The 15,683-nt window shown below is 38.8% G+C and overlaps 2 protein-coding genes across 2 annotated transcripts; both read left to right on the top strand.

The window, feature by feature from the left end:
* Positions 1–2,601: 2,601 nt before the first annotated feature.
* Positions 2,602–5,177, top strand: nppcl2 (natriuretic peptide C-like 2). The gene is made up of 3 exons (XM_064329935.1): positions 2,602–2,946; positions 4,118–4,408; positions 4,572–5,177. Exons 1-2 carry the CDS (start codon positions 2,827–2,829, stop codon positions 4,391–4,393), a joined length of 396 nt encoding a protein of 131 aa, XP_064186005.1. The 5' UTR covers positions 2,602–2,826; the 3' UTR covers positions 4,394–4,408; positions 4,572–5,177.
* Positions 5,178–11,654: 6,477 nt separating this feature from the next.
* Positions 11,655–15,435, top strand: zgc:85858 (uncharacterized protein LOC405879 homolog). The gene is made up of 3 exons (XM_064329010.1): positions 11,655–11,927; positions 12,964–13,039; positions 13,753–15,435. Exons 1-3 carry the CDS (start codon positions 11,844–11,846, stop codon positions 13,791–13,793), a joined length of 201 nt encoding a protein of 66 aa, XP_064185080.1. The 5' UTR covers positions 11,655–11,843; the 3' UTR covers positions 13,794–15,435.
* Positions 15,436–15,683: the final 248 nt, after the last annotated feature.

Genomic DNA, 15,683 nt, shown 5'->3' with positions numbered 1-15,683 from the left:
CACCGTTTGACAAAAATGGGTGCCTTTGAGTCTTTTTTAATAGAACAACCAGGTGCCTCACACTCTATTCTCTTTTGTTCCAAAATGAACAAACTAATTAGCGATAATCTCTATAATAAATGAGCCTGCCTAATCATTACACACAAAAAAAAATGTGTGTGTAATGTCTCACAAAATGTCTTTTCCTGCCACAGGACCCCCCAGTGATTTCCCAGTGCATAATCCCTTCTCATTCAATTCATTTTCTTTTCTCTTCTTCTGTATTCCAGTTCCTAACAGGATTTGCAGAACATTTTCTCCAGTACTATTGTAACCACCTGTACGCATTTATATACCTTTCATATCAGCCTCTACTATTAATTATGTCAAGAAACATTCAGTGTACTAAACGGTTTTATTTATTAGTTTATATGCTTTACATGTAGTAACAAGCCTGATTATGAGTTATATTTATTAATTTATGCATAATTTCTTTTAATCAGAGCACCATAACTTTACACCACCTTCATTCATCCTTGAACATTCCTTAAAGATAAAATCAAATTTGAGTTTTTCACTTTATTAAACACAAAGATTCATCAAGGAAATTTTTCGTACCATATGAATCCAATCCCATTTCAACCTGTCAAACTAGAAACTGCTTCTGACAAATATGCTGAAATCTATACACCAAGGGAGTGGCTTTATTGTATTTAGCATATAATGGAATTGAATTTAAAGAGACTCATTAAACTTTTTTGCCCATCCTTTGCATATAGTTACAGGGATAGTGGTCAGTTTATCAGTTTAGTTTTAGGGAGTATGCAGCAGGACAAACTTAACCTTATAGATCTGTAGGATTGACTTGGGACAAGCACTGTAGTAAGGTATTTCTTTGTGGACCGCAGCAAGTAGAGTCGGATGCAATGTGTCTGCTTTGAGGAGTGCTACGTATAACCTGACCGCTGCCCTGATAAGGAATGCTTTTGTTTGGAGTGATAACCCCTAGTGGGATTTAATTGCCATTCGCACAATGGAAATGAAGACTGAATAATCAGTAACTTACAACAACAGAAATGTCCTGCACCGAGTATATTCGGAAAGGCCTGGGTGCTACGACCATTGGCCATCTCTTAGGTAACTTGCAGCAGATGTGGAACTATTGGGTCCACTTCTCTCAAATCCTGGGTGGACATAGTTTCTGAATTGTGCACCGTTTCCAAGGGGAATTTTTATGAGGGGCGGACCAGTGCAGGTCAGAGGTTGCGACAGTCTGGAATGGGACTATTATTGTTGTTTTTTAAAGTAATAAAAGGCTATAAATAGACCAAGGATTAAGAGAGTTATTCCACTAGATATGAGTAGTTGTGTACTCTTACTCCATCTTAGCATTTTCCCTTGTCTGTAAATGCATTACAACAAAGGAGTGGAATATTATTGCAATTAATAACACCACCGAAAGAATTAATGTATCTACAGTTGCACCAGTAACCATTGCATGTAACGTCAATAAATTATTGAAAAGGTCCTTTATTACTAAATTCCATTTTTATATCATCTCCTAAATGTTCCCATTTTTATCGCTAATTTCAGTTTCCCAGACACTAGGAGATAATATGACATTTAGCTGAGGTGTGTTATAGTTACAAAAAAATGTTATGTCTGAGTAATTGCAAAGTTTCCTGAAAGGTCCTTAAGCGATAATTGCAAAATGGAAAATGTACAAATTGATGTGATTTGATGTCACACCTTTTAACACTCTCAGTATATCAAGGCCGTATCGCATTTCTCCAGTGTCACATCAACATGTGGAATATTATTGCATCGGTGTCACATCAGCATTGTGTGTGTTACCTGTCGGCTGGGGCTGAGGAGTCTCACGTCATAGCAAATCTCTTTAGATGTGATGCTTTTGACTTCTCTAAAATAAGCCTTCATTAGTGTGTCTGTAAACACATTCAATTCGAAATGACTTTCTTTGCAAGCTACTTAACACTGTATTGGTCCATTACCCTCACAACATCTGAAGACTTTCACCCCATCTAATCACTGCCTTTTTAAAGCTATTTAGCTGCCTTCCCCAGTTATGAGAGTACCAGTGGTTTAACAAGGGCTGTAATTTCATGCTGGCCATTGTTGAGCTATTCTGGTCTAACAAAACAGAACCTGAGCTGTAACACTATAATGAAGATTATACTTCCAAATGAGAGAACTAATGAAAGTTGAATTAATGGTGTAGTGAATATGTTTGTTGAACCAGTGCAGAAACCAACAGTTGATAGTTGAGAGGACCAGGGGAGAAACAGGAGCCAGAATATATTTTGGGAAGGTAGTGTGTTAGAGGGAAGAATGTAGTACACAAGAAAGCCACAGATCTAGAACAGAGTGGTGATGGGAAAATGTGGAGTGAGGACATTGTAATGGAACAAGTGCACAGGAGAGAAAAGGAGGAAGGAGAAAGAGGATGGAAGAAAGAAAGGGAGTGAGATGCTTAGCCGATTCAGTAGTGCTTGGGGGGCGGAGGGTTGGTTGGTTGATGAAAGGCGTGAGCTGGACTGGGGTAAATGGTTTCCAAGAGCTACAATTAAGAATGTGTGACGTCAGGGCAATAGCCTTTAAAAGTGGTCTCAGCCTTTCCCACTCCAGACACTGGACCAGTCCTGATTGCATACAGGACAGAACTTTGCTAATAAAAATATAAACATCAATAGACACATGGTTCCAGGAATGAACCAGGATAAAGCCTTTTAAATCTTATATTTGACAAACATTTTTTTAATGTTGAAGAAATTTTTTTAATAAGAATTTTTTTTGTTTTAAGCATTGTTTAAAAAAATCTAAACAAAGATGGTTTCTTCATCTTCTATAGCCTCTTCCTCATGCCACTGCTTGTTCTTCCTCTTACTGTTACTGGTTGTGGCCATGCAGGTGGATTCGAGACCCTCCCCACAAAGATCTGACCACCAGGTGAGTGCTGATTTTGGCCATTCCCATTTTCAAGGTTTGCCATTTATAATGAAAACCGGAAACCCTGGCATTATGTTGAACGTATTATAAATTATACGATGTAAATTTCCAGTATGTAAAGATAACAATATACAACTCTGTGATAGATCTAAACTGACTAACAAATTCATTTAGGCAGTTACAAACAACCATGCTTGAACTCAAATAATAATTGTGTTCAAGTCTTTTTTAAAAATGCATGCCACGCTTAATTTGTAATTCAAGAAGTGCCAAAGCTCCAAATAAAAATGAGTGTTTTAAAGTTCATAAGCAAAAATTAAATTGAATTACAATTACAATATAATTTATGAAAATATGGTGGTGAGATCTCACATATGTGATTAGAATGTTAACTGATCAAGTGGATGCTGATGTAACAGTCACTACTGGTAATTGAAAGCAATAGAGTTCTAGAACATTGACTAAAAATTTTGAAAAACATTTTAAAAAACCTTTTCAAAGGGTTAAATGATATGCCGTAAACCTAATTTACCTAAATAACAATGTTTCAACTGTGGGGAAAATCTTGAATTTTCAAAAATTTCTAATTTTTGAGGAAAACAAAAAAGTTTGTCAATGCAAATTATCATGTTCTCAACAATTTGACAAGGACCAAGAGCTTCCTAGCAAGAAGATAGCATAAAATTAGCCAAGAATAGATCAATTAAAACACTTTTTCTCACAAAAAACATTGTCATATTGTATCCTAAGCATGCATTTTACTGTGAAAAGCAGGCCTAATTTAATCTGGACTTGAAAATATTTTCAAAAATATTACTACCATTAAATTCATTTGGAATGTGCAAGGTTTACAGTACATTTACAGACTATTGTGTTTACTGTCTAGCCTTAAAATAAATAATAAAAATTTGTGAATACTTTTTAGCCAGTAAAATCAAAGTGTCAGAAGTTAGTTGTTACACGTAGACTAAGGCTGAAGTATCAGCTGAACTGGCATATACTGACTTCTATGCTTTTTGGTGTGTGGTCAAATGGGAAATTGCGTATTGTCAAGTAGTTCTGAATTTTCATATAAATTTTAGTAGAAGTTACGTGCACACAGCAAATAAATGAAATGTTAAATTTTTATTCAATTTGAAAAAGCTAATTTTTTCTTGCTTTTCCTATGCAGATTCTGAATAATCTCTTTGGTGCTCGGATCAGCTCTCTTCTCCTGGCCCAACCTGAGGTCAACGAGGGGTCAGGCGAAAACCCGCCCACTGCCTCGCGAGGTGGTCGTGGTCTGTCTAAAGGGGTGGAGCCTGCACGCAGGGGTGTGCCCCGCTTCTTCCAGGACTTTATTGGTCACCAAAGAAAGTTCAGGGGCAGAACCAGGAAGAGTTTTGGGAGAGGCTGTTTTGGGTTTAAGATGGATCGCATTGGATCCCTGAGTGGACTGGGCTGCTGATGAGCATAGGACAAGGTAAAGTATTCATCTTTAAAGAGTCACATTGAGCCTGAGGATTAAAGTGAAATAGAAATACTGGATGTTACTGAATATACTGAACTACTGAACCATACATAGCACAATGTCTGTATTCTGCCAAAATGAAAACAGTTCACAAATTTTGTGCTTTGTATTACAGGGGAACCTTGCAACTTTTTTTAAATTTAAAGAGGCCAGGTAATGGTCAATCAGGATCCTTGTGAGGCAGTGACACTGCCCATCTCCTGTGGGTACGGTGACGGACTGGATCCTCTCGCCATCTTTGTCCTTCTAGAACCAACAACTGAATGAAGACAAAATCTCCATTAAAATAGGAACACACAGTGTGTGCAATCGGCTCAACAGACGTGGCAATGATTTAAAAAATGTTAATCATATGCTTAATTATGAGTGTTACTGTTACAGTACTTTGATGTTTTATTTGATGAGAATTTGCTGTACTGCTGTCACAAGCAGAAAGCCATTCTCTGTAACTTGTTATTGAAATGTGATCTGTGATACGTGGACCCCAGACATTTTGGTGTCTAAGACTTTTATGTTCCTGACTCCCAGCTTTGTAACAAGCTGGCGTGATTGTGTTGTAGTATTATTGTTTGTGTCTTGATGTGGTTTTGTTATGTTTTTTTTTTTTTTTTTGCTGATCAGATGACAAGTTGTTGCTATCAGTTGTGTGTCAAATGAGCATGTGGGGAATTCCCACTTTAATACTTTCCTCAACCAAATTTCAACATGAGTTTAAACCTGCTGTGTGTGTCGTGTTTGTATAAGTATTATTTATTATGTATTCTAAATATTTTTACATTCAACTCATATTTTATTTTTTTATGAAAGCCAAAGGCAACTGCATTTGTTTTATTGATATTATTGAAGTTAATATATTGGGCCCAGAGGTCCTAGAGCACTCAATTACCAAAATAAACAATCCTATATTGCGGTAAACTCTGGTACCAAATTAATTTTTTATCTGCCTGTTATAATACTGAAATTGTTCCAACAGATTTATCATAGTACATAATACAGTTTGCCAACATTAGCAGGGAGTTGCAATTTCAAAAGTATCTTACATTTAAAATTCTTAGTGTTGACCAGAAAAGACAGGTCACAAGACAGTGTATTTAAATGTTTTGCTAGCTGAGGTTGCAAGACTACATGCCATTTTACCCTATAATCCAAAATTTGTGTTTCAAAGAAAACACTGTGGAACTGTGGAAATGTAGACATGTAATCAGTACTATGGGAATGCAGACTTAGGGTGTTACGTCAAACTAAATCTTTCAAGCATTTAGAAAACAGAACAAACAGAAAACTAAAAAAGTTTTAACATAGTTACAAAAGAGCACATAGCAAGCTATATACTGGGATTAAATTAAAAATTATTTCTAAATACTATTAATTTAATAGAGTGAATAACTCAAGGGCTGCTGGGTGTCTCCTCCTGTTAGGACACTGTCTCAACTCTAGTCCTGATTATTACTAATTATTCTTAATTAGATTTTACGTCTATTAAAGGACAATTTAGCCTCTTAAAGCCACATAATGCCAGAAATGGCAACGCCTGTCCAAAAAATAGAGATCCCATATTTATATCTCAGTATATATCAGTCAGACCAACTTATCCTTTCATTTACAGTGCTGCATATACTATATAGCAATATATATATAATTTCAATTGAAAGATGTTCCATTTTTAATCGATTCAATTACAAACTGACGGGTGAAATCAGCTGGGTCCAATTTGCTGAGAGTACCAAAACCTAAAACCATTTGTGTAAAATTAATGGAACAAATGAGAACAAGACAAACTTGTATTTAAAAAAATGTTTTAAAAAAATGTTTTAAAAAAGTCAATCTGCACAATTACAGTAGAACTTAGATCACATTAATCAGGAGATTGTCAGGACCAGGGTTGAGAATTACTTGAGCATGGATGGGCCCTATCAGGACCGCCACATCGGGATGCAGGATAATTTCTCTCTAGCGACCTCCACTGGTCAACTGGGTGCCTGCAATCAGTTTGTTAGAGCCATACTTCAAAGTCATGTTGTGATGGGTGACATCACATGCTTTGGAGAAGAGTGCATACTTGACTACACACACATCAGCTACAAAAATTGCAGCATGGAAGGGGGAGGGGTGAATCTGTTAGCATAGCTGTAAAATCCAGAGCTAATCACTCATTCTCCCCTAAATCTCCAGATATCTTCTCTCTCTCTTCAGTTCCCTGTCCGATTCACCTGACTGCCCCCACCTCTCCACCCTGTCCTGCCAGCTCACCAGACCCCCCCCCCCCCCCCCCCCCCCCCCCCGACTCAAGTTCAGTGCTGAGTTCATCGGTGGAATCTGATTAACACAAAGGCTTCTCAGCCCCCAGCTAAATGACCAAGCCAGCAAATTATGTGGATCGCCTGGTTTTTAATGGAAACCTCTTGCACAGAGGAATCCGCACAAATGTTTTACAACTGCCTTTCCTGACTGAACTATTACAATGACAATCAATCACTTCAATAAGAAAAGCAGGGCCTTCATTTGAGTCCTTTATTTAGTGAGTCGTTGTTTTAATGCTGGGGGAAAAAAAACAAAAATCTGAATGCACAACAGCTTTCATGTGTTTCATACATATAAGTAAATATGAATCAAAACCATACACCGTCTCTTTATAGACATGCATATTTTTCACCATCAAGCAGAAAACATTGATATAGCATCATAAGTATTTTATTTCACTTTTTGTCCTGAGTGTGTACAACACATACTGTATTCTGTATTAAGTTGAACTGGGTGTGTACAACACATACTGCATTCTGTATTAAGTTTGAACTTTTTTCAGAACTAAGATATGATCTAATCAGCAAGGTGTGAATTCATCTTACCAGGGATAATATCCTCTTTAACAAACCATCCCTTGCTCTGCTAGCAGGCTAATAACAAATGGCTTTTACTTAACCTATAGCCTGTCAATGAAAAAATTTGTCATTAAATGGGTTTTTCATAGCAAAATACGCAGTGAAGTCAACAATGAACAATTTATTTACACGAGGGACTAAAAGCTAAACGTATTGGTTCAGAGTGGATTTTACCCCATTATGCATATCTCAAAAATATGTGCATAGGTCGACCATTTTAAAAATTGAATTCATCCAACTGTCCTTTAGTTGAGTTCACTGTCCTTGGATTCTACTCTCCTTGTTTCTTCCAGCATAAAAGTGACCAAAATCTCTTTGTCTTCCTTGTCTGGTTTTCTTTTTTCATGTCTTTCTCTTTCTTCATCACTGTGCCACTGCTCTCTCCTTCTTCTGTGAAGGGCTTTGTCTCTTTCTCTGTCAGAACACTCTGTTGAACTCTCACCTCCTTCAAGCGCTTTTTCTCAACAGTTGACCTCTTTTTCCAACAGAAAAGCGATGGGAAACCCTTCTTTGTCTTCTTGTTCCTTTCTTTTTCCTGCATCTCAACTTTAATCTCTGCTTCCTTGCTCTTTTTGTGAAATGTGAAGGTATTCTCCTCTTTCTCCATCTCTCTCTTCTCCTCTGTGCTCTCCTCCTTCGAGAGAAGACTCGCCACTGTGTCTCCTTCTCTCTCAGTCGGACCACTCCCCCCCTTCAATGTCTCTTTTTCCACAGTTGGCTGCTCTTTCTTCTCCTCTTCACCCGTTTCAGACTCGCTGCTCTCTTCTTCAGCTCTGACTGAGCTCTCCTCCATTTCCATCTCATCCCTCCTGTTCAGTTCATCTAACGTGGCACACACTTCTCCTGTTCTTCTCCCCATTGTCGAACCACCGTGTTGACCTGTCTCCTCTCCTGTGCTCTCTTTATCTGTGGCTGCTTGCTTTCGCCTGTGGCACCATGGCCAGGATCTTTTCTTCGACATGTTCTTTTCTTTCTCCTCATCTTTCTCTGTTGTCTCTGTGCCACTGCTCTCTCCCTCCCCTGTGGTTATGCTCTCCTCATTCATCACTGCTCTCTCTGTTTCTTTCTCCATCTCCTCCCTGCTGTCCTGTATGAGCACAGCACTGACTGCTGTGCCCACCTTCCTTGCAGCCAGAGGTATCTGTTCACCACTCTTCTCCGTGCTACCTCCTTCCACAGCCACTCGCTTTTTACAGGGTCGCCGAGACCAAAAACCCCCTTTTGACTTGTTTTTCTGTTTTATGTTCTCCAACTCTTCTACTGGTTCAATCTTGTCTTCACTGCTCTCTGACTCCACTGTCAGGTGCCTCTCCTCTCTTTCTATCTCTCTCCCACTGCTCTCTGACTCCACTGTCAGGTGCCTCTCCTCTCTTTCTATCTCTCTCCCACTGCTCTCTGACTCCACTGTCAGGTGCCTCTCCTCTCTTTCTATCTCTCTCCCACTGCTCTCTGACTCCACTGTCAGATGGCTCTCCTCTCTTTCTGTCTCTCTCCCACTGCTCTCTGACTCCACTGTCAGGTGCCTCTCCTCTCTTTCTATCTCTCTCCCACTGCTCTCTGACTCCACTGTCAGGTGCCTCTCCTCTCTTTCTATCTCTCTCCCACTGCTCTCTGTCTCCACTGTCAGATGGCTCTCCTCTCTTTCTGTCTCTCTCCCACTGCTCTCCTCCTCCATCAACACTCTCTCTCTCACGATCAGTTCGGCCTGTTCCTCTTCCTCCTCTGTGCTTTCCCTTTCGCTGATCGGCCCAAATGTTGTCACCTCAATAAGAACCCTCACCTCCCCCTCGAACTTGTCTCTGTCAATTCTGCGCAGGATTTCCACACGCTCCAGTGTTATCTGTGTGAAATCTCTCTCCCTCCTCCATTCCTGCCTCTCTGTCCACATTTCATGCTCACTGCTCTCTTGCTCCTCCTCCTCCAGTCTGCTTCTTTCCTGCCTCGACTGTTCTGACAAGTAGTGCCTCTCCCGCCTGCTCTCTTCAAGCAGCTCCTCTCGCTCATCAGATGCTCTCCGTCGCTCCTCCTCCCACTCCACCCTCTCTCCTCTCCTCTGCTCCTGCATATCCTCCCTCTCTCTCCTCCACTTCTGCCTCTGCCAAGACGCCCTCTCCTCCTCCCTCTCTGGTCTCTCCATGCGCCTTTGCATCTCAATGCTTTCCCTCTCCACCTCCATGTCCTGCCTTTCTTTCCTCCGCTCTTCCCTCAACACCCTCAGGGCCTCAGTGTTCTTTCTGCCCAACAGGAGCCTGTTCTGCAGCAGCACCAGCTCCTGCCGAATCACACTCTCCCCCTCAGAATCCTCACTCTCTCGTTCTGCCTCCGCCTCCATGTCCAAGCGGCTCAAGGTGTGCTCCAGGCCCCTCACAGTGGACCTTGGGCTCATCTCTGTCACCATACTCCCGCTTGCTCTCTCCATGCTTGCTCTCTCCCTCTCCAAAAACTCCCTCTCCACTTCCTCCTCCTCCACTGATGCCTCCTCTATGGTACTCTATTCAAATAGAACAAATTAGCAGAAGGCCTCCTTACACTCCAAGACCTTCCTTATTATTGACAATGAGATGTTACTGTGATGTCCTCATGTTAAAAGTGCATAAAACAACTAATGGTTCAAATTCTGTCCAAAAATTTTGTCAGCCCATTTCATGTGTGACACAAAGTATTATCACTGGCAGCATGATAGCTACAACAAGTGTTCCGTCCATGCACAACCAAAACTCCATAATTGCAATCTATTACAAACTATTTACAAATTTATATCAATCTACTGTTATGTGTACAGATTCACAAATTAATAATTCAAGAAAATCTTTACAAATTTAAAAAAAATTTTTTTATTACATTATATCATTAGTGTTTTTCACGAGTGGACTTATGCATTCAAGCACACTAGTAGCCAGATAGCTAAAGAGTATTTGCTCATGTTTAAACCAGCTAGAATGCATAATCCAGATATTTGTTAAACACTGGTACATGTAATTTTTCAACATGGCAGTTAAGTTTAGTTGCCAGTCCAAATAGATTTGTCGATTAAAGCAATGTCAGTCCAAATAAATTCTATTATATATAGTATTTTGGCACTGAGAGATGTTAGTCCCTGACAGTGCCAAAATACTATATATAATAGAATTTTTTTTAGGGATGTTATGCCGAATTTGTGAGTGTGTGACAATATTGTGTTTCACAAAAAGTAAAGTAATCTATCATTTTATAATTCACGGGTAGCCATTAGCCTATACGGCCCCTAAAATAGACTACGGTTTAAAATGTGAAAGCTTACCCTAAACCGTATTTTTTCCCATGAACGATCCATCGCTATTTTCTTGTCCAACGTCTTAAGAAGAATATTGTTAATCAAATTAGTTACCGTGTAACTTATATAAGAAATTTTAACCTTGTGACGTAACGTCCCTTGTTCAGTCACTCGGTTTGTTACCCCATATTCTTATGAATTTGAAGGAAACCGTGTTCCCCGCTCTCTGTGTGAGTGTGTGATACAGGACAAGGTTAAACTGTAATAAAAATTCACCACCAAAGAAACTTTAGTCCTAAAGTAGACTAATTAAAAACTTACCCCAGAACCAATTCGTTCCCATAAATTATCCATCACTTATTTTCTGTTATCCAGTGTTTTACAGAGACTCTTACTAAGCAGTAGTTGGTTAAGTAGATCAAAGCGTCTTATATAAGAATGTTTGACGATGTTGCGTATGGTCTATTGTTTCGTCACTGGAGCACAAAATTCAAATCTGGAAATGTCCCCAGTAAAAATTTCATGTGAATTATAACAGTGTCTGAAATTATTTTCTATCTCATTCTAAATGTCTATTAGCCTTCTCTTTCACTGAAATATTAATGAGCTGCTACTTGGCCTGCCATGCACCCATGCTCGCCTTAGTGAGAAATTCTTGCATTCTTCCCTTCCAATGTGTCAGATGACAGTGTCAGAGTGCTGCATTTCTGTGAATTCATATACACCAAACTGCAATTCCCACAGTTGAGTTTATGAAATTGACAATGAGTAGGCCACATCTGCATGAAGAACGTCTCTCGGAATTTGTCTGGTGGGATTTGGTAACTCAAGCCATGCCACATACTGAAACAAAATTTCTTAGAATTATGAACAGAAAAAAGTTGGCTTAATAAGTGGAATGCATAGACTATGATTAATTTAGTCGATGTAATAGCCTACATATAGGCTACGCATATGTAGTCAAAGATGATGATTACTCTTTACTGCTTTGATGCAGTGGCATCATGGCTCTGAGGCTAAACCCCCATCACATGACAAAGGCCAAGCCTCAATTTCTGGTCACGTTCTCCCCTAGCCTTTCTCTCTCTTCCGCAACTTGCAGCTGTTCTCGATAGGGTCGGAGGTTGTACGGCACAAAGATTCACCACAAAGACTCACCACAAAGACGACATTGCGTACGATTTGTACATAAACCGAGGTGCAAGAATAGCGACTATATATTCGTTTAGCCTGTATTTGGCTTAAAGTTTGCATCATGTCGGCGATCCAGCGAATGAAAGTGGCCAACGAAAAACACAGCAAGACTATCACACAGCGCGGACACGTTCAGAAAACAACGGTATTTTTATAGCACTGATTATCTTGCTATCTGCTTAGCTGACTAACAAGTTACAGAAATCACATTTACTGGCGAACGATATCGAATTCGCTGTACCAGTTATGATCGCTAGATTAGCCAAAATTCTGCGTTATATGTTGCTAGATATCGATAGATTGCGAACGCTTTTGCTACGTTCTCGCGTGATGGTTGCACGGCTAAACGAAGTGAGTTAGCTAATCTAGCTAGTAACTAACGTAGACGATTCTAGAAATGTATTTGCTTTATATTGTTGTTTTAGCTTTTATTAACGTATACGTGCACAAAGACGCGTTTTAAATTTGCACAGACCGTAATATCAATATTTTGACGTTGGCTACAAATGAAAATACTTGACAACAGTTAGCAAACCAGCTCATACATTCCCGTCTTAAAGAATTTTATGCGGCGTGGACCACATCTCTGTAGGTTGGTGTTTTCTTTGGGGTAGACCTGGATGGTTTTCCTTTTTAGGATAAACAGAGAATGGATTGTAAATGTCAGAGAATACTAGCAGATTAATTTTGCGAATATTAAAGTAACTGAAGCTAATCTGCGTGTGTTTTAGTAACGTACAGGTATGTTAAAACGTATTTTTTTTAAAGTTAGAACAGAAAGCAATGTCCAAACAGAAAAATATTTTGTAGATCTCTTCTCTGTTTATTAGATTTAAGATCCTATTTTATTTATTAGGGTATTCAGTGATCACAAACTCAATTAAATTGACCAATAGGCACAATTTCTCATGTGCAATTAGTGATAAAATCTCTTAATGTGATGTCGGGTCACTACGTTTTATCATGTATCCCAGAATTATGCGATGCAGCAAGCACACACATCATGTCTCAACCCTTGGAGTTGAGTTCCATATCCGTTACGCTGCTGTGCTTTAGTTGGCTTAAATGTCGATCTGTGAAGAACAGCTTGGACAGAAATTGTTCTTTCATAATGACTGTATTTGATGCTATTTCCTCTTTATCCCCTCTCTGAACTACCCATTCTTACCCTATTTTTTCAGCGGGTGGTGAATGAGGATAAGTCACCAGTGGGGCCATGGCTTCTGGCACTCTTTGTCTTTGTAGTGTGTGGATCAGGTGAGTATGTGGTTATTTTCTGGTAAAATGTGTACAAGCTTTATATGTCATTTATTTAAATTTTCTCTTTATCGCTTTCTCTATAATAATATACGGGAACCTTCTATGTGATTTCTGAATTGTTGGGTTGATTTCTGCTTGGCCGTGAGCCTGATAGCCTGGTTGCTGTCTGTTTGGTGATAAAACCTCAAAGAAACATGTCTGATAGGGTGTGGTTAAACCTAAACTTGGTCACATGTATCAGTAGAGTTTGTGAAAAGATAACTTGTTTTTTAAATGGACAGTTATTCATATTCTCTCATTTGTTGTCATTTGTTCAATGGAAGCGACATGAGAAACCACATGCATACACAGACCATATATTGACAGACATCATCTAATCTTGTTCATTTGAATACATTTCCTTGGGAAAACATGCCACATTTAAATAATATGGAAATTGCGATTGTGTTATTTATTTTTTTTTTTTTTTACTGAGCTCAGGCAATACTTTCCATTGAAAGAAAGCAAGTTTCCACATATTGCTGGTAGCCCTTGGTTGTAAATGAAGCTCAGCATTCCGGTCATTTTTTGCCATTAGCTTTTTTACTCTCTCTCCATTTAGTTATTTTGTCTATGCCAGTATTTTGGAATGCTTTCTGGCTGAAAAGCTGCCTTGAGTGACAAAGGAGACAGAAGAAATGACTTCAAGTGTATGTTTCTCTTTCCTGTAGCCATCTTCCAGATTATCCAGAGCATCAGGCAGGGTTTGTGATGAGCATGTGTAACAAGTCACCACCAGCCATGAAGAACCAGCTGACCCTGTGGCGTGATAACCCCATGAACTATCCACACGCACCCCCCCTTCCCCCCTCCCTGCTTGGTTAAATATTCTATCCTTTACTTATCTTTACTCTGAAGTTTACTATGAGTAATCTTAGGTTTTGCAAACTGTGAAAAGACAGATTTTCTCAGCAATATGGTATTACTGTAGTTGATAGGATTAGATCATGACTCCCCCTAACTCTGAAAGGTAGAGTTGTTCCTAATTTGGATGGGCTGACAGCTTATTTATAGTATAACCTTTTAAATATTACTGATGGAAGAAACCTGAATCCGGAGGTCTTTGTACAAAAAAAAAACCTGCTGAGGTTTTTTTATTGGGTTGCTTTAAGGTAGCTGAATGTCATGTTTTTATGAAATATTCTGGGCATTGGGACATTTGCTTCCATTTTCCAGATTTGGGTTGAAAGACATGCGACCTTCATGCTAATTTACAGAATTTATAGTATCAAATTTAAGACGTGGGAAAGAAAATAATTTGATGACTAGATTGATAGACATTGGTTTGCTCTGTGCATGAGGGCTCAGTTATTACAAAACCTGTGGAGACGTCAAAGTGTAGGAATTGGGTTGAGAGCCTTATTCCAGGTTTACAGAAATGCATATTTTCTAGTTGATTTATTAATATCTGTACTGTATTTAAGTGCTGTCTGCGTTGCCATTTTATACCAAGCATTAATTTGTGTATGTTAGCTCTGAGCTTTACAAATTAAATTCAGGACCACAATCCAACACACACTCACACACATATTCTTGTGTTCATTATTTTATATTCACATATTCATTATTTCATTAAATTCAGTTTTTGCTTCCATTTTGGGTATCTTCTGGACATCACTTACATTCTCCTAGTAGTTTGTTTACCAAGGAAATATTATTGCTCATAATCTTTTAAATGTACTTTGCTTGTCTTTAGAAACAATTTATTGATACATAAAAGTTTTAGATATGAAAAATGTTAAATGACAGTCTTTTTATTTGGTTATAATGACTCTGATCTATGGGTATGTTTTAGTTAAGTTGCACTTATCATGCACTGGATTATTGCTACCCATATTGAACTTGTATTTATCTTATTTTAAATATGAAAACACCTTTGTGAGTGTCAAATTGTTTTATGACTGTTGTAAAATGCAATTTCAAGGTTCATCACTAAAAAGGGCAATACAATTTACCAAGGTTGAATGTGTTTAGCAAAATACACTGAAATAAAAACAAGATAGATTCAATCAGTAAACAGACATACCTGTAATCTTGATTAACACAGGTCAGAGGAGAATGGGCTACAGATGCCCAGGTCTCATCACCTTTCATTTGCTCCATACACTGCTGAATATTCTCACTCAAATACTGTGCTGAACACCCCCTATTGTGTTTGTGAGGTACGCAGAAACCAATTGGGCTTCCCTTCAATTTATAATGGCAGATTTTAACTGAAGCAGCTTGTAATTACCAGGATGACAAGAAAATGCTTTTGCGTGTCAGCATCAATAGCCATAGTGCGACCATAATACTGCCTCTCACTGGACAGATGCTATGCAAGGGTTTTATACAAATAAATATTTTCTCAAAAACAGTGCCCGGTGTTTTTTGTTACCATTTTACATCGTTAGCTTTGTGTCATTTGCCCTCATTTAGTATTACATGGAAGTAGATAGGAATGTTGAGGTATGCATAGAGAGATGTACTGTGCTACTGTGTGTGCAGTGGTTCGATTACCTATCCAACTGGGGCTAGAAACTCTTGTGTCTTTTGTGATGTTGGAGTAATTTGCATAGGTCAGAAATTTCAGCAGGTGTACCTTTAACATGTGTACTAAACA

Source organism: Anguilla rostrata, chromosome 3 (genome assembly GCF_018555375.3).
Source record: "Anguilla rostrata isolate EN2019 chromosome 3, ASM1855537v3, whole genome shotgun sequence".
NCBI lineage: Eukaryota > Metazoa > Chordata > Actinopteri > Anguilliformes > Anguillidae > Anguilla > Anguilla rostrata.
The sequence above is the reverse complement of the archived record's forward strand: the minus strand, read 5'-3'. Positions and strand labels throughout refer to the sequence as shown.